The 22,453-nt window shown below is 43.8% G+C and overlaps 2 protein-coding genes across 2 annotated transcripts in view; one reads left to right on the forward strand and one right to left on the reverse strand.

Moving 5' to 3' along the window:
• LOC117228735 (uncharacterized) overlaps nucleotides 1-6,857 on the forward strand; it is a 40,647-nt gene extending 33,790 nt beyond the window's left edge. Inside the window, exons 5-11 of the mRNA XM_033484701.2 lie at nucleotides 70-171; nucleotides 515-648; nucleotides 1,224-1,354; nucleotides 1,430-1,629; nucleotides 1,702-1,836; nucleotides 2,306-2,530; nucleotides 3,813-6,857. Coding sequence (XP_033340592.1) covers nucleotides 70-171; nucleotides 515-648; nucleotides 1,224-1,354; nucleotides 1,430-1,629; nucleotides 1,702-1,836; nucleotides 2,306-2,530; nucleotides 3,813-4,106 — 1,221 coding nt within the window. The 3' untranslated portion in view covers nucleotides 4,107-6,857. The remainder of the gene's footprint in view (nucleotides 1-69; nucleotides 172-514; nucleotides 649-1,223; nucleotides 1,355-1,429; nucleotides 1,630-1,701; nucleotides 1,837-2,305; nucleotides 2,531-3,812) is intronic.
• The window catches only part of nudC (nuclear distribution C, dynein complex regulator), a 186,011-nt gene continuing 166,414 nt past the window's right edge, over nucleotides 2,857-22,453 (reverse strand). Inside the window, exons 5-7 of the mRNA XM_033484705.2 lie at nucleotides 6,299-6,493; nucleotides 5,135-5,337; nucleotides 2,857-4,990 (exon numbers count right to left, since the gene is read on the reverse strand). Of these exons, the coding sequence (XP_033340596.2) occupies nucleotides 4,939-4,990; nucleotides 5,135-5,337; nucleotides 6,299-6,493 (450 nt within the window). The 3' untranslated portion in view covers nucleotides 2,857-4,938. The remainder of the gene's footprint in view (nucleotides 4,991-5,134; nucleotides 5,338-6,298; nucleotides 6,494-22,453) is intronic.

The following is a 22,453-nucleotide window of genomic DNA, read 5'->3' on the forward strand; positions in this document are numbered from 1 at the left end:
TCCACTTTATTTTCCCTCATTATTCCTAAGCGGCGTGTAAAAATGAAATGGTCGACGAATTGTTTCAAGGAGGAGCGCACCTGTCGTCACGACAGGAAAGCAAGATGGAGGCGGTGCAAGCAACGTCAGAGACGGGGCCACCGACGAAAGGAGAAGTTTCACGTTGTACAGGTGAGTTTCTAGCGTCTACAAATAGCGTCTAGCGTCAACAAATTTACAAGCTTTCGAAATTTATAAACTTCGTAACGAGCATCGAACGAGTCGATTCGAGCCTAATCGAGCTCTAATCGAGCCACGACGAACCGAAGTTGAAGTAGAACGAAGACTGCTTCGAAGTAGGACAGGCAAACTGCGACGCGTTCTTGATTGTTAAAATATTTTATTTCGTTATAATCTTATCGTTAATTCTATCTTAGTATAATACGTGTGTAATAACGTATTACCTTAAATTATGGGCCGGAAGGTCGCGCGAAGGATCCATTTGTCCGTCTATAAATTATTATAATAATTCCAGCTGCCTAAGAAAGAGGCGGAGCCGAGACAAGGGGAGAGAAGAGGCAAGGATGTGAAAGACAAGTCCGTGGGCCACTACGGAAAGTGGAGCAAATGGTCGCCGTGTACGAGGTTCTGCACCACGCAACGCTATAGGTACACAAATATCAGCTGTCCTAGTCGGCGAAGTCGGATATCAATTAGTGAACACGGTAGTCTCTTAACTGGATGAATTTTCGATCGCAAAGTTAACTTGTCGGCCCGAGTTAGAAAGTTCGTACACGATCTAGAACGCAGTTATCTGAACCAAGAATCAGAGGCGACGGATAGAGTACTAAAAAAAAAATGATAACAACTCTTTTAACCCTTTCGCTACGGGCGGATTTTCCGCCGCGGTACTTCCTGCTGAACGGCGCGCTGCGACATCACTGCACGCTACAAGACGCCGATCGTTGCGCGGGTACCGCAGCGGAGAACCCGCCCGTAGCAAAAGGGTTAATCCAAATAAAGTTAAACAAAATTGAAAAAAATAAGGCATATCTATTTATCCATTGTTGAGAGAAAAATAAGGTGAATTATCTTTCTGCAGTAAGCACTGACTTTATTCGCTACAAACGATCGAACTTATGGAGGGCCACTATAGTGGCCCGTAATACCTCGGTGGCATCTTATGGACGGCCACTATAGTGACCCGTAGTATCGAAAGGGTTAATTGCTGAATTGCTCGAAAGGTGGTGCAAGAAGCCTGGCATTTGCGGCCGCGACGTGATAAGGCAGAGCGCCTACTGCTACGTGGAGGGTAGCTTCTGCCAAAGATGGATCCACCGGAAGATCCGCGCCAAACAGGAAGAGGACAGCGACGGTGAGAGACTCTCCTTCAGTTGATCTATCCGCGACGTTCTCGTAAAGCGTAGCGTTCGTCGAATTGCGTTCGCAGACATGGTGCTGGACGAGTTCGAGCTGACTCCGAACACGGTGGACAGCTTCATCCCCGAGAAGAATCTCAACGCCTGGCGGTGCGGTATCGCGAGCACCCAGAAGAACTCTCGGTTGTCTTATTTCACGAGGATCATCGGCGGTAGACCGTCGGTCCGCGGCAACTGGCCCTGGCAAGTGGCTGTACTGAACAGATTTCACGTGAGTCTTCTCTGGCAACGAAATAATCGCGTGACGGTTTAGCGGTCTTGCTGAGAGAGAACCTTTCTTCAGGAGGCCTTCTGCGGAGGCACGCTGATCTCGCCTAGATGGGTGCTGACCGCGGCCCACTGCATCAGGAAACGCCTCTACGTCCGCATCGGCGAGCACGATTTGACCGTCAAGGAGGGCTCCGAGCTCGAGCTAAGGGTATTTATCCTCGGTTTCACCTTTTTTAACCCCACGAAGCTGTTCCATTCTTCGGAATTCCATCGACGCAGCCGGCACCTTATCTGAACAAGAAGCGAAGTCAGGCGGGTTTATTCGAAGTCAAGCGCGTTATTATTAACGATTTATTGCAAACAAATCCAGTCGGGCGAATACTGCCACGAGTTACTGTTCCGTTCATTTTCACGACAGCTCAAAGGCGCCATCGAGCCGCGAAGTTCTCTTTGACGAAGCAGAAGAAGCTGACGCTGCAGTGTCTATTGTCTTCTCTATTCGCGGAAAAATCGAATCGTTGTGTCGTCGCGTTTCATTTGACATCCGGCTACAGAGATTAACATCTTCCGCGAAGCTCGCTTCTATCAAAGAAGTTCGAACCTCCGAAGTTCAGCGAAAGGGGGAAGACGAAGTTGGCCGCGCAGCGTTTAACAGTCGTTATCTATTGTTCGTACAGGTGGACTCGGTCAAAGTGCATCCCGAATACGACGCCGACACCGTGGACAATGACATAGCGATGCTGCGTCTGCCATCCTCTCTGGAAGCGTCCCCGTCGAGAGGAATCGCCTGTCTGCCAGCGCCTAACCAGCTTCTACCCGCCAATCAGCTGTGCACCATCATCGGCTGGGGAAAGTCCCGAGTCACCGACGACTTCGGTACCGACGTTCTCCACGAGGCTCAGGTACCTCTTTCCCTCTCGGCCAGCAAGATGGAGGCTCGACGCTTTTAACCCTGACGCTTCGACGACGCCGAGCCGCGCGATTCGCTCGGGGAAGTTAGATCCTAATCGAGTCTCGATCTTCCGCGAAGATCTTCGGTAGCGTGCGCGACATTTCTGCCGCGGTGTTTGCCCCGCGAAGGCGTCCGATCGGGATGTGAATCTCGGAGAAACAAACTCGCATTCGATCTCTTGAATCTTCTAGAAGACTGTGGACACCTTTATGCACTCGCGCGGTGCACGTTTTCAGAGAAAAGAAGAAAGAAAAAAGCAGCACGATGCGAGGTCGATTAGAATTCAACGTAATCTTTATTTGAGAAGTTGCATAAACGTCCGCGGTCTGCAACGTTCTTCCGCCGCCGACGGTGTTCGCCGGGCCGACGTTCGACAGACACGCGGACCGCATTTGTGCATTCGGTGCATTCGTAACAAAAAATTCATAGGCGTAGTACGAAACCCGAGAAGAATGAACAGACATTAGAAAAATCGATACATTGTATTCGAACGTGTTCGAATTATCGACGAAAGAAAGAAAGGCATTTCCGTTTCCCTCGATCGGCGCAGACCATTTTTATTTCACATCGAAATCCGCAGTCCACCGGGAAACTCCTGAACGAAACATAATATCGGTCATATTATATATTAAATATATATATTATACAGGGTGTCCCAAAAATGTCTCGCAATCCGGAAATGGGAGGTTCCCGTGGCCATTCGAAGCAACTTTTTCCTTTACAAAAATTTTCTCCGAGTCATCGGTAACGAGTTATGAACGAAAAACAGTGGCCAATGGGAGGCGAGCTTGGCTGGCGCGTGGCGGCGGAGCCGATGAACGGAACTGGACTTCCCCCACTCATTCGCTCGGCCACCTCGCGCCAGCCGAGCTCGTCTCTCATTGGTCACCGTTTTTCACTAATAACTCGCGAACGGAGCCGCGGATTGCATTTTCGCTAAGGGAAAAGTTACTTCGAATGACCCGAGAAATCTCCCATTTCCGGATTGCGAGACATTTTCGGAACACCCTGTATATTAAATATATATATTGTATATTAAATACATATATTATATATTAAATATATATTATACACCATTCCCGGCGGGGCAACAAACAAAAATTATTTATTAAATTCCACGCGCGATCCTCGCGATCTCGTCTCGAAACAGCAGATTAATTATCTTTCAGCGATCCGACTGGCAAGATCTCCGGCTTGTTCAGCGTGATAAAACGATCGAAAACGATTTCCAGATACCGATCGTGTCCTCGGAGGCCTGCCGGGACGTCTACGTCGACTACAGGATCACCGACAACATGTTCTGCGCCGGCTACCGTCGCGGAAAGATGGATTCCTGCGCGGGCGACAGCGGCGGCCCGCTGCTCTGCCGCGACCCGAGGAAGCCCGACCACCCGTGGACCATTTTCGGGATCACCAGCTTCGGCGAGGGGTGCGGGAAACGCGGCAAATTCGGGATCTACGCGCGGCTGTCGAACTACGTTCGCTGGATCAGTCGGGTGATGAAGGAATCGAACAATTTCGATTGACGAACAACGAACACTGTGCGCGCCATCGGCTTCGATCGAGTTACCGCGGCCCGCGGCTGTCGACCAATCGGTGCGAGCTAATCGTAGTTTCTTAAGGAACGATCACCGTAGCCTTATCGTGTGATAACTAACCCTCTGGTCGAGCGATCGCGATCTCTCGAGCCTGGAATGGCACCCGAAATCGGCGCTGTTTCGATATTCGACGCCGCGGTCGCGAGAAAACAAAAAGCATCCGGTGGCATAATTGCATAATTGCATCGTCTGCGACTTCCGTCTTTCGATTTTACACTGATCTTTACGCCGATTCGAAGTCGGCACTGAATTAGGAACACGGAGGATCGAGCCGATCAGGTGTCATTCCACGATCAACGCAATGATCAACGTAATCTCAGCGTCGGTGCGCGATCGCTGGAACAGCGGAGAGCTCGTTGAGCAAAATAAATGAATAGACTGCGTATCGTTGACGCGAAATAAAAACTGGCCTGCGCGAGCCGCAAGAAAGCGTGGATGGCGTTTCTCTCTGTTCCTCGTAGTCGACCTTTAAAGGAATCGGCGAACAGGACGAGGCGGGTCGGCCGTTCAACGGCCGGCCGGCCGGCCGGCGTCCTCTTTCGCGGCGACTGCCGGTCACGCGTAGAAAAAGAAAGGGTGAAAGAAAGATGCGGAGAGATTAGCGAGCGGTCTCGCGCGGACAGGCGACGATCCAACGATGCGCGCGGTCGAGCCCGGATGGCACAGGCACGGGAATGAGAAGATGGGCCGCCTCCGGGTCGGTAGCGCGATCGTTTGACACCGGCCGACACGGGCTGCCGAGTCCTCGATCGGCGCCGCTTCAGTTGAACTTGCACTTCGAGAAGTCCATCTCCGGATGCTGCTCCATGAACCTGCGAAACGTTCGAAGAAGAAACGTTGGATCAGACACGTTTGGATCAGCTCGCGGATCGTTATCTTCGCGCGGCCTTTTTATCCGCGACGCGGATTCACGAGCCGGGCGTCTCGTCGCCTACCGGCCATTGTTTTGCCCGTACTTTTTAATGATGTCCTGCTTCTTCTGCTCGTCGGAGGTCGGCAGGCCCAGCTGCTTCTGCCTCTGGTCGTACATCATCTTCTCCACCAGGCCTCTGGTTTCACCGTCGAGGTCGGAGAGCTTGCTCGGCTCCGGATTCACTTTCTTCGTGCTGATTTCCGGATCGCTGGTCACCACGTGGGCCCACCATTGCATCTGGTTTACCTGGAAATGAAAGTCGGGGCGGATGATGCCGGGCGGAATTCACGCTGGGAAACGGTGCGACGATATCTTTCTGTTACACCGAGATGGCAGCTCGTCGACGGTTTACGAGTCCCCGGAACACGATCGAAACCGGCCGGTGAAAGGCGATATAAACGCGAACGCGATTCGACAGGCCGCGAGATTGATCGACCGTGAAATATCCATCGGCTCGGCCGTGAAATCGGCCGCGGATTATCGGGGGATCGCCGATTATCGCGGAACGAATCCCGTCGATTAAAACGTAAACAAATGTAAACAGACGGTGGCTCGTTAGCGATCGAAGAATCGGAGGATAGACCTTCGCCGCCGGACGACGCGGCGATCTCGTTCACGGCCGCGGCGAGCCTCGGAATTATCCGCGAAAGCGATCTATGCTGGATGATCTTGCTCGGGATCTATACTGGACGATCGATCGCGACGAGGGTTACATTGTTCGTTCGGCGAGCCTCGGAATTATCCGCGGACGCGATCTATGCTGGATCTTGCTCGGGATCTATGCTCGACGATCGATCGCGACGAAGGATATACAGGTTATCCCAAAAATGTCTCGCAATCCGAAAGTAGCGGGTTCCTCGGGTCATTTGAAGCAACTTTTTCCTTTACAAAAATTTTCTCCGAGACACCATTAACGAGTTATCAACGAAAAACAGTGACCAATGAGAGGCGAGCTCATCTAGCGCGAGGCGACCGAGCCGTACAGCCGACCGTTAGCCGTACTCGATTCTTATTGGTCACTGTTTTTCGTTAATAACTCGTTAACGGTGCCTCGGAGAACATTCTTGTAAAGGAAGAAGTTGCTTCAAACGATCCGAGGAACCCGCCATTTCCGGATTGCGAGACATTTTTGGGACACCCTGTACTGTTCGTTCGGCGAGTTTGAAGAAGATCGAGCTTGAAGATCAGACGGATTCGGTCGCCATACCTTCTCCAGGATGATCAGCAACCGTTTGCCGTCCTCGATCACCCAAGTGGACTCCACGACTTTGACTTCGTGCGGCAGATCACCGTCGATGATCGGCAAGCGACCCTTCACGCCGCAGGTCAGGTGCTTCTTCGTGATCGTGACCGTCACGTCCCGTGGTCGCGCCGAGAAGGTCACGTTCAGCGGTATTCGGATCTGCAAATTACAAAACGATTTCAAACGATCGTTAATGGATTTTGATGGATTTTAATGGATTTTAATACGTTCAGTGCCGCGTGAGTCGCGTGTGGGTGTGACACGGATTTTTAACTAGGTTTATGAAATTCATTATTATTGTAATATATTGAATAAATTGAATGTTACTAGGATTCGTAGAATATAAAATAACTGAATATATGAATATTTCCGATGGTAAATTTTCATCTTTCTAGTTTCGGATTCATTGATTTTTATATCATTCGTTGCTTCATTAGGTTCTCATTACTTCATTACTTCGTTACTTCATTCATGTGTATCAAATAAAAACAATTACACCAAATACAAATACTGCAGGTTGAAACGAACGTCTTCATTTCCGCGTCAACCCTTTGCACTCGATCGGTGACTCTGACGCAGCATTAAAATTGTTACATAATTTTTATATTATGAAAGGTTAGATGTAAAAAATTGTTAAAAGTCTAATTGTTGTACGAGTCACAAGACTAAATATCAAATGCATAAAATGCACTTTGTCGTATAAAATGGTGATTCCATAAGTCAGACAAATTAATTTACATTTACAGTTAAAATCGCCTCGAGTGCAAAGGGTTAAAATAGTCTCGACTGCAAAGGGGTTGAACGATAACTAACCCTAACTTTTCCCATAAATGCATAAAATCCGCAGTCTAATAATCACCGAACATTGTTGTTACATTATTTTCAACGCAGTAAATCTATTTGAGAACAAAAACAAGTTTCTATTTTATTTCAGTCTCTCGAGATCGACGAAGCTCTAATTATCCTAATTATTAATCTTCAACTGGTGGTATCGATTTCGAAAAAGATGTTCAACGTGCATATAAATTACCGAGATCTACGAAAGACGTTTTCTAAATTTTTGTTATAGGCTCGGATAAAAAGAAAAAAAAACTTCAAAAACGAGAGACTTTTATTCTTTTGTCATTCCAAGTAATAGCAAAATTAAAAAAAAAAGAGAAAGCATTTCAGCATTTCAGACTAGTCCCTCTATCATCTATAAAAAACAAATTAAAGTCAGTTTAGTTCGGTTTTAAAATAATTATTGCGTTTTAACCCTTTTGAAGCCGAACAACGATATATCGTTGTTGATTATGTTCGTTATCGTAATTAAACGTTGGTTATCGTTTTCTTAGTAACTCTAACAAATAACAGTATTATTTCTTAATTCGTGTTCTTCTTTGAATTTTCTATTTGTCAAGGTTTACAATTTCTTTTCGAGACTTTACCAAATTACAAATCACATAATTTACATCAATTACATCGTTTACCAAATTAGATCAAGCAGGTTTCACCGAGGCGTACACGACTCTTTCGACCGCCACACTAAAAAGGTTAAAAGTTGCACGAACATTTTCGAGAGCCACTGTACACTAATAAAAAAAAAAAACACCTCTGACGTGTTTTTTCAGAGATATTTCAACTTTCCATTCACGCGAAAACGCATCCAAAGCAAATTTCCCCGGAGAATCGGTATCGCAGAGACGACAGAAACACAGAAAACCGCTGAACAAAGTGGAAAACCACTCGTTAACGACGTTCGATTCGTAACATCGTCCCCGTTGCATCGATCGCGACCCAAATCCCTCCCCAACATCCTCAGCGTTTCGATTGTGCAATTTTCCTGACCCACTTGCATCCCAATTTTTCTCGGCTACACTTCGCTAATTAAGACACGCATAAAAACTTCATTAGCAATATAAACAATCTCTCCATCCTCGACAATATCTCAAGCGGTGCGCGGCGGGGTGCGGCGCGGCGGACGCCGAGGACACCGCGGGCCCAGGACCACAATTAAAAAGCATTTACATTCGAGAGGCGAATTCCGCGGGCCGTGTTCGCCCGGAACATTAACGAAACCGCGTCGCAAAAACTTGCTCCAATTAATAACGCAATCATCGTCCCGTTGCGAGCAGCTCGTATCCGATATCGTTTTACACGTACTTACCTCGGATTTTCGTTGCGCGGCGGATACGCGCCGCGCGGCGGTGTTCCCGCGGACAACCGAACGAACCAGAGCCACCGGAATTTTACGGAACGATCGTTAACAGGCGAAAATAAAAGAGCACCACCGCCGGATTACGATCTGGCATTAACCGAAGCCGAGCGTGGCTCGCCCTAAATGGGGCTCTGATTAAGCCGCCGAACCCGGGACCGTTCCGAATCGGGAGATTACGATCGGACATCGCCGGAAACGAGCGCCGGATTTATCTTTACGGGCCGGGTTCAAGGTACACCGAACGAGGGAGAGAGACGGTCGAATATATTCTTTGCTCGGGCGAGCCTCGGAACGTCGCAGGGACAACCGACGACGCTCTCGGGGCCTACCGCAACAATGCCGCGATTCATCGGATCCGCCGTTCCGCTCCGCCGATCGCGCGAGTCCTCGCGGCCGCGAGATCTCGGATCATCGTGCTCCAATTGCGATTCGGCTGGGTCCCCGAGTGGCGCGCGTAACCTTGCCGGCGGACCTTGGTCGGTTTAGAAACGAGAGCTTTCCGCGACGACCATGCCGCGAAAGGCACGGCGACGGTTGCCAAAGGTCAGGCATTCCTCGGATACCGCGATCGCTCGTGCGTCGCTTTTAATTGATTCACCAGGCGTATCGCTCGATCTCGACGTGTCGGGTCACTGTCGGCCTCGCCAGGGTCAAGAGTGGACCGCGAGTAGGTCGGAGTCCTTTCTAGCGGAGTCCTGGGCCTAGAAAGGATCCGGGCGATCGATCGCGCAACATGGATCGCCGTCGATCGTTTCGCAACTCGGTCTCGGTTTTCGGTCGCTCGTTCGGCAATTGATTGCGATTTTACTGGACGGAGTATGAAGAGGGTAAGTTTTCTTTCGTGACCTCAGAGTCGCGTCGCAGGTAGCCCTTTTACAATATGGCATTATATAACACGGTTTTGCTCTAGGACGGTAGGATAAATTAGGGGAATCCTTGTATAGCACTGCGATCTATGACACAATGTTGCTCTAACGCAATAAGAAAATTGCGGAAACCTTTGTACGACACTGTAATCCTCTGCAGCACTGGATAGCATGATTTTTGTTTGACGTATTTAACTCTTTGCACTCGAGTGGCGACTCTAAGGCGGCATTAAGAATTGTTATTGTCACATTTCGAAGTGATTTTAACATTATCAAATTTATTTGTATTAAATAAAAACTGTAGTCGTTGCAGCTGTTGCTTGTTGCAACAGCTACAAAAAAATGCACTAAAATGCACCAGCAGGTTGCATAAAATGGGAATACCATAGGTCGGTAAAACTATTTCGAAGTTTGAGTTCAAATGGGTAAAGGGTTAACACTAGATTTACGGAACACAAAAAACAGCTGTTTTATGTTAGTTTATAAAGATAAGAATAAGACATTTATTCTGATATTGAACAAACGTTATTGTAACATTTGCCCGTGTGTAACATATAAATTGAATAAATAACTCGTAAATGTATCTTTGCGATATGAACGATGGTGAATTAAAAAATTAGTGACCCGTCATTCTGACGGTAAATTCCGTAAATCTAGTGTTAAACACTAAATTACCTTGAAATGATGTCGGGAAGGAATAATGAATTATAGTGTCTTTACATGAAATTATAATTATTATAATTAAGGGTGTATAAATGTGTACCCTCCCGCTGAAAGAAGCCGGAAAAATTCAAAAGAGAGCTGCAAGAAATTGTCTATTTTCTTACCATGGACTCTACAATGACCTTGTAAAAATCTTTAACAATTCTTTCTTTAACAGTTTCAGTATGTTCGAAATAATAGATCGACGTTCGAATAAAATCTTATTATACAATCTTTTTATCCAGATAAATTCGATCGAATATTCATCGGATATTGCCGAATAAAATTTCATTCGGATACATTTTTATTCGATTGTTTATTCGATAGCATCGAATAGATCCTTTTGACAATAATACCAGTAAATTCTGCCTAATTGCCGATCAGATTGTACGCAAAAATGGACGACTTGGAATTTGCACGAGCCTTGCGACTCGTTCTTATAGTTAACGATTGTCAACAAACGTCGATCAGCGTTTATTACTGTAAACGGGAACTCGGCTCGTTGGGGCAAAAAAAAAAATAAAAACTGAAAAGATAATGACAGCAAAGACGAAGAAGAAATTAGAAAAGAAAAATGAGAAACGATTATGAATCAACATTCTAAGCAGTTATTTTCGCTGTTTCGAGTTATAAATAGAAAAAGAAAAGTGTGAAAAACGATTGTAAATCATCATTCTAAGTAATTATTTTCGCTGTTTTAAATTATGCCTGATCATTTTTTTCCTGCGATTGCATAAAGTTCGCAGTCTAATCTAAACGAGAAACGGGCACCGACCGATCGCGCGGCGCATTTACGCTCGCAAATTGCATTGCGAGTACATTGCGATGCGCGTTGCGCAATGAACATAAATTAAAAACGACTAGCGCACAGATGCTCCCGGCGGATCGAAAAGCCGCAACGCGTTTCAGGGCTTCGCCGGAGAGGACAACGACGATGGGAAATTTCTATGGGAACGAGGAATAATGCAGGACGATCCCGGATCGACCGGCGATAGCTAATGGAAAATTGATTGATCAACGTTCGAAGGTGCATCGGGTTGCGCGATATGAATTTATCGGCTGGGTGCGACTATCGCGGATTTTTGTATCCGGCGTTTTTGTGTCGGGTTTTCAAGGACTGCGCCGATCGAAAGTCCATATGCCGATCAGTCCTCGCGGCGAGATTATGTACCGTGTTGTGTTGAGAGCGTGTATAGCTAAAATATTCATGGTAAACGCTGATAAATATGTTGTGTGCGTTACGAAAGGAAGTGTCGTGAATGAAATTTGAATAGCAAATCGACGCAGAAGCGTAACATGTATCACGGATTCGTTCTCGCGCGGCTTTTTATTCGATATTTTTTGCGCGGTTTATCGACCGTGCGATAGCGAGGACAGGCGGCTGGGAACTAAGACGCAGCAGGGTTGCATTTGTATTTATTGTTCAGTTCTTCTTTTTTTTTCATTTCTTTCTACCTTTTTTTTTCTTTGGACGAACCGAATCTCCATTTTCTTTTTACGTCGGATAGAGCTATTCGACGATATCGAAAAGAATATTCAATTCAATAAAAATGTATCTAGACGCAAATTCAACCGAATAAAATTTTATTCGTCGCTATCGAATAAATATTTAATCGAATCAAGATTTATCTAGATAATAATGTATCCGGACAAGATTTTATTCGAATACGAGATCATTCGAATACAAATTTATTCGTAAAGGAATTCATGCGGGAAATGATTGAATCGAATAAAAATCATGAATTACAAAGTGTTCTTTTCATTATCGATAAGTGTTATTTATTTATTCCTTTATTATATTATTATTATTATTATTATTATTATTATTATTATTATTCCGTTATTTTATTTATTCTTTTCATATTACTTTTACGAATTATTCGAACAATTCGAATTATTCGAAAATTATTCGAACAAATAGATAGAACGATTCATAACGAATAAAGAATCATTCGAATAAATAGATATAACAATTTATGACGAATAAAGAGTTATTCGAATAAATAGATATGACAATTCATAACGAATAAAGGAGAATTATTGGGACAAAATATTCGACTAAAAGGAATTCATTCGGCTAATTATCTCAGATAAATATTTATTCAGTTGACAATCCGAATAATGCTCGACTCCGGCGACGGGAAGATATTCACTGTGAAAAAAGTCCTGCTACTGGTCACGATCGACGATAAAACGCCGGCTGCCAAACCTGTTAATAAGTCTCCGATCCATGATTATCGAACGTCCTCCGGAGGCCGTCGTGTCATGGGGAGCGATTAAGTCCGACAATTAAATCCGAAATCCTAGATGATCCATCGAGCGTAGCCGGGCGCGTGTTGCAACCGCGATCGTTCTCGGCGCGGGACGAGAATGGAGAGAGAGAGAGAGAGAGAGAGAGAGAGAGAGAGAGAAAGAAAGAGAGAAAACGGGAGAGAGAGAAAGAAAGAGAGAAAACGGGAGAGAGAGAGCCAGAGAGAACGGGAGAGGGAGAGAGAGAGAGCCAGAGAGGACGGGAGAGGAAGAGAGAGGGCGCGAGAGACAGCGCGAGAGACAGAGCGTGCGAGAGAGAGCGCGCAAGAGAAAGAGCGCGCGAGAGACAAAGCGCGAGAGAGAGAGCGCGAGAGACAGAGCGTGCGAGTGAGAGCGCGCAAGAGAAAGAGCGCGCGAGAGACAGAGCGCGAGAGAGAGCGCGCGAGAGAAAGAGCGCGAGAGAGAGCGCGCGAGAGAAAGAGCGCGAGAGACAGAGCGCGAGAGAAAGAGCGCGCGCGAGAGAGAGAGAGAGAGCGCGAAAGAGAGAGAACGCGAAAGAGAGAGCGCGAGAGAGAGAGAACGCGAAAGAGAGAGCGCGAGAAAGAGTAAGAGAGGGAGAACGAGAAGAGAGAGAGAGAGAGAGAGAAAGAGAGGGAGAGTGTGTGAGAGAGAGAGAGAGAGGAGAACGGAGAAAAAAGGCGACGGATAGACGCTAGAGTGCCAGGGGATCATCATCCTCGAGTCGGACGTGTTCTTGGATTTCCAGCGTGACGATGACTGGCGCGCGCGCACCGGTGCGTGGAAACGGATCATGGCTACCGAGTTCGTGCCCGTCGTTAACAAAGTGGAATATCATTACGCGGGGAACGCGACAAAGACACGCTGGGAAGATAATCCGCGATCTCTCGGTGCCGAGCGGCACGCGGGCCCAATGCGAATTTCGGACGAGATTGTCCAAACGGCGAGCATCGCGAGCGCTCGTTCGGCTTTACGACACGACAACGTCCCGGCCGGCCGATAAGCTTCCGAAAAGATTTCACCGGCGACTCTCGCGCGCCGCATTGTACGCAATTCGACGAGTTAATTCGTTTCGAAACGATCGCGCGCGGCAGACGGTCGCGCGAGATAATGACGCTTTCGATCGACGAGAGCCTTCTTCTTCTTTCGTCTCCCGCGAGACGCGACGGCGATCGGCGATTACGAGAATTCTCGTCGATGAGGATCCTCACCGATGACGATTCTCGGTTATTATTACCCATTTGGCTGCTGTTTGTGTCCATCCGTTTACGATCCGGCCGAAACGGCTCGTTATGCCGCTGTACTCTGTCTATGCTCGCGGAGACGCTGTAAGTGGCTTTCGATCAGAATGCTCGTTGCGCTTGCTTTTAATGCGGTTCTTTAACCCCTTGTCATGCTTTAACGAGTCTGACCGGCGATAACCGGACTGCGGATCATTATGCTGAATAAAAATGATTTTCATCGGTTGCAACAGGCATGAGTCAAGCAGAAATTTGGCTCCTCCTTTAATCATTTTAGAGAGTCGAAAATGATACGTATATATACATGCCTTTATTCATTTTTATATTAAACGCATGAAATCAGCAGTCTATTCTGATTTATTAATGCTTTATTCGAATAATTTCTTAGGGAAGGAATTTTCGAATATAGAATATTTCGAGTTATTCGAATAATATTTTAAGAAAGAATTATTCGAATGAAGAATATTTCGAGTTATTCGAATAAATTTTTGAAGAAGAATTATTCGAATAAAGAATTATTTGAATATAGAGTCATTCGAATAAAGAATCATTCGAATAAAATATCATTCGAATAAAGAATCATTCGATTAAAGAATCATTCAAATAAAGGATTATTCGATTAAAGAATCAATCGTATAAAGAATCACTCGATTAAAGGATCATTCGATTAAAGAATCATTCGATTAAATAATCATTCAAATAAAGGATTATTCGATTAAAGAATCATTCAAATAAAGGATTATTCGATTAAAGAATCAATCGAATAAAGAATCATTCGATTAAAGAATCATTCAAATAAAGGATTATTCGAATTAAGAATCAATCGAATAAAGAATCATTCGATTAAAGGATCATTCGAATAAAGAATCATTCAAATAAAGGATTATTCGAATAAAGAATCAATCGAATAAAGAATAATTCGAACAAAGAATCAATCGAATAAAGAATAATTCGAACAAACAAATCATTCGAATAAACAGATGGAACGGTTCGCGACAGACAACGAATTATCCGAACGATATATTCGACCGAAAGGAATTCGCTCGCGGTTAATTATCTTAGAAAAATATTTATTTACGATCCGAATCGTCGACGATGGAATCCGAACGACGGCCGAACTCGGCTCTCCAACGATCATATCGAGCCATCATGTCCGATTCCCGGTCCGAGCGAATTAAAACAAAGGTTGAAGCAAATTGGAGCTGTCGGTGGTTTCTGGGCAAAAAGAAAACGGAAAAAGTTTCGAACGGTTTTCCTGAATGGACCGTCTCGCGAATAACGCTCGGAGGACTGTTATAGCGCGCGCGCCGCGTGCACCGCAAACAACGGCCCCGCGCTCGGACCAGTAAAATGAGAAGATTATGGTAATAATATCCCTCGCGAGAAATAATAATGTTTCCGCCATTGGCAGGCAAGTCGGCGGCCGGTTATCGACGGCATCGACGATCCGTCGAGGTCCCGGCGACTTGCGAAATCCGCGCCGCGCGTTCCATCCACCTGTAACCCGCGCTCCGAGATCATACGCACACGCTGTCTGCCCATATGCACGCGCGTCATTATGTACGGTCGCCGCTTACGGACGATGGGAACCCGCCGGAGCCCGGCCGCGAGACGATGGAACGCCGTTTCCAACCGAAGGGAGATCCTGTAATTTTCAATCGACGCTCCCTCGTGCCCATTATCCCCACCCTGCCGGCCCGGCCGTGCGTAGTCGTCATAAACGTTTGTCCCCTGCGTTTTTCTGAACTTGTATCATCGTGACCCGTATATCCGCGGACGCTGCGAACGGGCTGCGATCGAGGACGACCAACGGCCGATATATGCATCCTGTATATCTCTAGATCGAATTTAGCATACACACACACACGCACGAGATTCCAGAGAAACACGTTCGTTTCGCTGTTGGATCGCCGGGGTGGCTTTCCAGACCTCGTGGTATTTTATAGTTCCTCTGTCTCGAAATGACTGTCCCGTTTGCATAAATTATTCGCATCGAAATGATTGTCCCGTTAAAAAGAAAGAATCTTTTATACCTGATCTCTCGTTAATTTCAAGGCGTAAACGTATAATTTATTAAGTACGATGCGTGTATATGTTAGTGTAACAAGTATTTAGTTAACTGTCACGTGGTAATCATTTTAATTATTTTAAGTAGATGGTAATCATTTTAATTATTTCAATCGTATAGTAATCATTTCAATTATTTCTATTACATAGTAATAATTTTAATTATTTCAGTTACATGGTGTAATAATTTTAATTATTTCAATTACATGGTAATAATTTTATTATATAAAAGTATAATGAATTTTATATATATATAATTTATAGTTATAGCTAAATATATATATATAATTTATAGTTATAGCTAAATATATATATATATTTAGAGTTATATATAATTTTATTATATAAAAATGTAATAAATTATATATATATTTTATTATATAAAAATGTAATGAATTATATATAATTTTATTATATAAAAATATAATGAATAATATATCACTTTATTATACAAAAATATAATAAATTACATATAATATTATTATACAAAAATATAATGAAATTATTACCGTGCAATTCGAATAGAATATAATTAAATTGCGCAATTGAATTGCAATCTAATGAATTAGCTAGACGGATAAACAATTCTCTTGTTCGCTGCCTGCCAATTGCACCAGCAAAAATTGGTCACCGAAAACTAGATTTTCGAGTCGATTCAATCCGAAGAAAATTCCTTTGAAAATGGGGCCTCTCGCACGGCGGGCCACCGTGCGAACCCGCACGAAACCCGAGTGGTTAATTAGCGCAGGAAGCGCGGCGTGCCCGGGGGGGGGGGGGGGACGCGTCCGCGAACAATAAGTCCCATCCGCGGCGAAAACAATTAAGAAAGCAGCGGCGTGTCAGCGGTGTCCGCGGTGCTGAAACGCGGCCTTGAATTTAGGAGAACAAAAGGAACGATTACGTTAACGAAACGACGCGAATGCGAGAACGTTACATACACTTTGTTTCGTCTCGCGCGCGGATGCTCGCCGTTCCGCGAACGTCTCGCGGCTCTGACATTTTCCATGACGAGTATACTCGTCAAACACTAGGCTAAACTGGTTAAGAAGTAAGACACACACGGTCGTAAATTTTCCGCCGTGCCGACCGCTGCCAAAACAAATCGAGACCGAAGATCAAACTTCTTCCTTCGAATTATCGTGTTCGAGGCGATAATTTTTTTGCGGAAAAGAGTTCTGAACCGAACGCGTTCTTGAAAATTGCGTCGATAAAAATTTCGATAATAGGAACCCACGCTTTCAGGAATAAGAATCAAGGGAGTCGGTGCTCTTGTTGTTAGCGGTGGAACAATTTTTCATTTCAATGTATTCGCTTTTCCTCGAATTACTGCACGATTTTTGCCGTAATGTATACTTTTTATTTCATAATTATTGAAGTCATAAAACTGCTTCCATTAAAAATTGTCGGATATGTGAAAAATCTGAGCAAAATAAAAATCTAAATAAACTCTGTCTCGTAATTTTTATTAAATTTTTATTAGTCGCTTTTGGAGCTCGCCAGTGTGCTAAAAATCGAAGATAAACAATCGATGGCTCGATGGTAATTTTTCGGGCGATATAGTCGAATACAACAATAGTAATAATAATAATAATAATAATAATAAAAAAAAAAATAATAATAATGATAATAATGATAATAAAAATAATAATAATTCTTTTAGAATTACAGAATTATAATATTTATAATTTAGAAGATATATTATTTATTATATATTATAATTGAAAATAATAATAATAATAATAATAATTCTTTTAGAATTACAGAATTATAATATTTATAATTTAGAAGATATATTATTTATTATATATTATAATTGAAAATAATAATAATAATAATAATTCTTTTAGAATTACAGAATTATAATATTTATAATTTAGAAGACATATTATTTATTATATATTATAATTATATAAATAAATAATTAATATACATTATAATATAGAAGAACGCCATCGAACATCTTCGAAGTCGTTAAACGCGCGATTTCTCGGCGAATTCCATTTCTCCCAGGCGTCCATCGACAACAATGAATCAGCGAGAGACAAAAGACGGCTCTTTTCACCCCCTGATGTCATTTTTCCTTCGCCGCGTCACTCTCGAAGCGGATACAGTCATCCTCTAACGTCGAAGCCAAGGTGTGCATACGCTTTAAGCGAGAGATTCGCAATCCCCGGTGGATGTGACGCGAACGAGAATCCGCTGTGTCATCGTGGAACATAGACCGAGGACCCCGTTCAACGGTCGATGCTCGAAGGTTGGCAACGATCGGGAACCGATTTATTTGGCGCTTCGTCGGAATCCTTGACAATCGAGAAACTGGCGCCCGTACCTCGCCGAGCGTTGCGCAATCGAATAGCTCGCTCGTTACTCATTGTAGTCGACGTGCCTCTTCGCACGGCCGTCGCTAAATACCCTTGGTCCGCCGGACCGCTCGAGGGGTGGCAACCCCGGCATCATCAGCTACCAGCAATTATTAAGAGAAAATTTTAAGAAACATATGTGTTTCTATAGCACTTTTTGCAACAAATACAAATTTCGCAAAAATGGAGATTTTCAGCTGACATTTCATTCGCAGCGCTAAATATACAGTAACAAATAGGAAATAATAAATATATCTACGAAATTGATTACTGCATATTCGAATTTTTCGTAAAAGATGCTACGAGAATACGTATTTTCAAAATTTTCTCTTAAAAGTTACTTAAAAATTGCTGAGAACCGAAGGGTTGCCACCCCTTAACCCCGAACGATTCTTTTTATGATTTTTCTCATATTTTTAGGTATGAATTTTATAGTATTTTTTTAGAATAATAACTTTTCTCACAGGAAGCGAACACTAAATAATATAGAAAAATAAACAAATTTATGTATATTTAAAAGAGAAAACCAATATAATTTAAAAATATCTCAAAATAATCATAAGAAAATTCCCATTCAATTAAAGTGTAATCAATAATGTTCATATAAATTTATTTGAGAGTTAATTCTCTCTCCTAAACTTTAGTTAAACTTTCCCTTAAAATTTAGAAATTAATGACTGACACAATTTTTTGAATTTCGAGACGTGTGCTAAGAATTAAAAACACTTTTTTGTGATACGTATGACAGAAATACTGTTAGAAAAAAAACGACGAAGGGTTGATAGTAAAGAGATCACGTTTCCTGCCAAGTCGTCTCTTTTTTTAACAAAAGAGGATATATTCTAATGTTCTAGTTAATTGTTTCTAGAATCTTTGTAAAAAAGTGCAAAATAAAGACAATATGCACATGTTTATAAAAAGAAACATCGCAATGACACCAATATTACGTTTTCTCCAATGTTTAAAGCGATTTGAAACACTTGAAAGACCATAATCCACAAAAAGAGGGATTCCTATTTTCGAGAAAAATTCACTGCGACGCGTCGAAGTAGCATAACCGTCCAAAAACAGCCTACCCAGACGAAACTAAACCGAACGAAACCCCCGTTGCCCTTTCACCGACGCAATAATTACTCAACGCAATTACGTCCTATTATTATAGCGTCTCTCGATAAGCGTGCACGTCTCGACGCCGCGCCACAATGGAGGAGCGAGCCCCGCGGTATCATTCAAATCCTGCAGCCTTCGACTTTCAAATCCCGTCTTCGCTGTCCTCCCCGCCCATAATGGACACAATTAATAATTAAACAGCATAAATTACGTGGTGACCCGGGTTCGACATCCGACGGCCGAGTGTCCCAAAACATTCGACACGCCGCGGCGAGAGCCTCGAACGTTGCCACTCGATCGATCATTCGAGAGGTAAACAAGTTTCCGTCGAAAACAGTCCTTGACCCGGCGTCTATAATAACAATTATCGACGCAAGTAGCGAGACGGGGCGAGAGGATTGTGCTCTCATCAGGCGCCCGGACAGGTGGCGTCTCGTCGAGATGATCGTCGACGAGGCAAAAAAAAAAAAGAAAAAACGAGAAGGGAATAATAGCTGTCGACAGGCGCGCGCGCGCGCGCCTTAAATTTTTAAAATGGCCTCTGACAAGCCTAACGCGAATCTTATCGACTCGAGCGGGGTCCCGGGGCGGATACTTCGACGATGCGAACAGCATGCTGCCATTCGGTCGCCATTTCGACGGCTCGAGATTAGGCCTCGTTTAGGTCGGACCCAAGGCTGATGGGGGCAGCTTGGTATTCACCGCGCGGGATTGCAGTCAATGAATAGTACGGTTAGACGCGTTAGCGAGACATTGACACAGTAACGAGAAATGGAACTCGGAGGTTCGCTCGTTGATATCACGGGTATAATTTGCTGCAACGCTCGAACGACCGCGCGCGTCTTTGCGAGGCGTGCGACCAACGAGGCTTGGGATCGCTCGCTGCATTGTGCAGGGGGTGGTTCCCTTTTAAAATCGTTGGAAAAATAACCGTTTAATATTTGTCGATGTTTAACGATTTATTGAGAAGAGCGAGCCTGATAATAGTTGTGAAAAATAATTTTAACGGTGCAACGTGACCGTAACAGTCGTCAAACGACGCCGATGGTCTCTTTTTTATGGGGAACGGTGAAGGCCCGTTGTTCGTCGAACAGTCGAAGAATAATTCGACTGAACAAAGTGACTGAAAAATGATTAAATCAATCTATTACTGTGTCGATTAATGAATCGTGTTATTCGAATGTTATGTGAACGAAGCACGCGGCGATTTAACCTAAAACTAACCTAAAACTTCTATGTTCCTCGGGAAAAGTTTGCTAACCTCAAGCAATATAATTAAATATAATTACCTAGTTAGTTATTTCGTTTGTATATATGCAGTTTTAAAATTACTCTTTGTACATTATTTATGTATATTGTTTGTTGATTAAACGGGCCAATTACTCTTCAGATTACAGAATATGATAAAAACAATAATTTAATCATAATCTAAGGGGGTCGATGAGACCTCGAGCACTAAATTAACTTAGGTATAATTAATTTAGTTGATTAATACTATAATTAATTAAATTTGAGTATATTGAATTGATAGAATTAATTTAGGTACATTAAATTAACAGAATTAATTTAGATACATTAAATTGATAGAATTAATGTAGGTACATTAAATTGATAGAATTAATTTAGATACATTAAATTGATAGAATTAATGTAGGTACATTAAATCGATAGAATCAATTTAGGTACATTAAATAAATTTATGTAAAAAGTGTGCACAGTGATTGAACGAAATTAACTTTCATAATTAATCGGTAGCTTTGCTGTTTTCAATAAAGCAAACAACTTCGTGAAATATTAAACGGTTCCCGCCTTAACAGCCACTTTAACGAGACACCACCGGATGGCCGTCCCTATATTCTCGAGCGTGCTTCTTGTAAGTAACTATTAATTTTACGCTAATGCAACGCCGCTGATTAATAATAACGCAATTCAGCCTCGACGAGAGTCTCTGAAAATCGTTCTGCTAATTATTTTTAAGCGTTTCAACGCAGAAAAGGAGGTCAGGTTCATGCCGCAGCGAACGCTCGGAACTACGAGTTCGATCGTTCTTTTTTCTTTCCTTTTTTTTTTTGTTCAGCCGGACGAGTTAATTTCACAGTAATCGAGACACAGTTTTTTTTCGGAAAGTAGCGTTGCGGAGTTTCTCGATCCGCGGGCAAGGACGCGATTTCCTCCCTTTCACGCGAATAAATCACGATAAACACAGCCGGGACGGAGGGAACGAATCGCGACGGGGACAAAAACAAGGAGACAGGCCTCGACGTTAATTGGATCATTACACCGATGCCAGGCGATATCGATTCGTCCGGACGGATTCGACGGGTTCCCGCGACACGGGCCGGGCCGGGCCGATGAATTCGCTCATTGTGAGCGGGACAGTGGTTCGTTGTGGAGGCCCGCGGAGTCGGGGGCCCTTTCACGGAAGAAGCGGGACGAGATAAGGGGGAGAGCGCGAGCGGAACACAATGGGCCGCGGGCGCTATCGTTAACGTGGATCGTCGTTATCGACGAGATCGTCGAACAGCGTCCCGACCAAGGCGGTGCTCTCGAATGACGGCGCATTTGCATTTGTCGGGCGACCGATCGTATCGCGGCGGCCTCACTTCGACGCGATAACGAATTCTACGGCGCATCCTGGACTCTTTGTGTCGCAAACAGCGTGCGCCGTGCGCTTTCCACTTCGCTGATTGCGCTTCTAAGCCGCTGCGTCGCTCGCAACTTCGCGGCTCCCGAAGGTCGGCTTAACTTCGTGATGAACATGCTGGTTCGTTTATTTATTGCTGAGCCGATCGATACGACAGCGTCTCGATTCTTCTGAGCAGATCGAAATGCGACGATGCAATTTTTGGCGTCCGCTGTTCGCTCGCCGATGCGAAATCAACCATTAACGTTGTGTCTACGGGACGGAGTTGGACGTTGTTCGAATGATATTTTATTCGAACAACATTGCGAATACATTTTCGGATGAATTCTTCAGACGAATTCTTCGAATAATAGTTCGAATAAATTCTTAAAATGAATTCTTCGAATAATAATTCGAATAATTCGAATAATAGTTCGAATACATTCTTCAAATGTGAATTCTTCGAATAATAGTTCGAATACATTCTTCAAATGTGAATTCTTCGAATAATAATTCGAATAATAATTCGTATAATAATTTGTATAATTCGAATAATAATTCGTATAATAATTTGTATAATTCGAATAATAATTCGTATAATTCGAATAATAATTCGTATAATTCGAATAATAATTCGTATAATTCGTATAATAATTCGAATAATAATTCGTATAATTCGTATAAT

The sequence above is a fragment of the Megalopta genalis genome, chromosome 12, assembly GCF_051020955.1.
Source record: "Megalopta genalis isolate 19385.01 chromosome 12, iyMegGena1_principal, whole genome shotgun sequence".
In the NCBI taxonomy this organism is placed as follows: domain Eukaryota; kingdom Metazoa; phylum Arthropoda; class Insecta; order Hymenoptera; family Halictidae; genus Megalopta; species Megalopta genalis.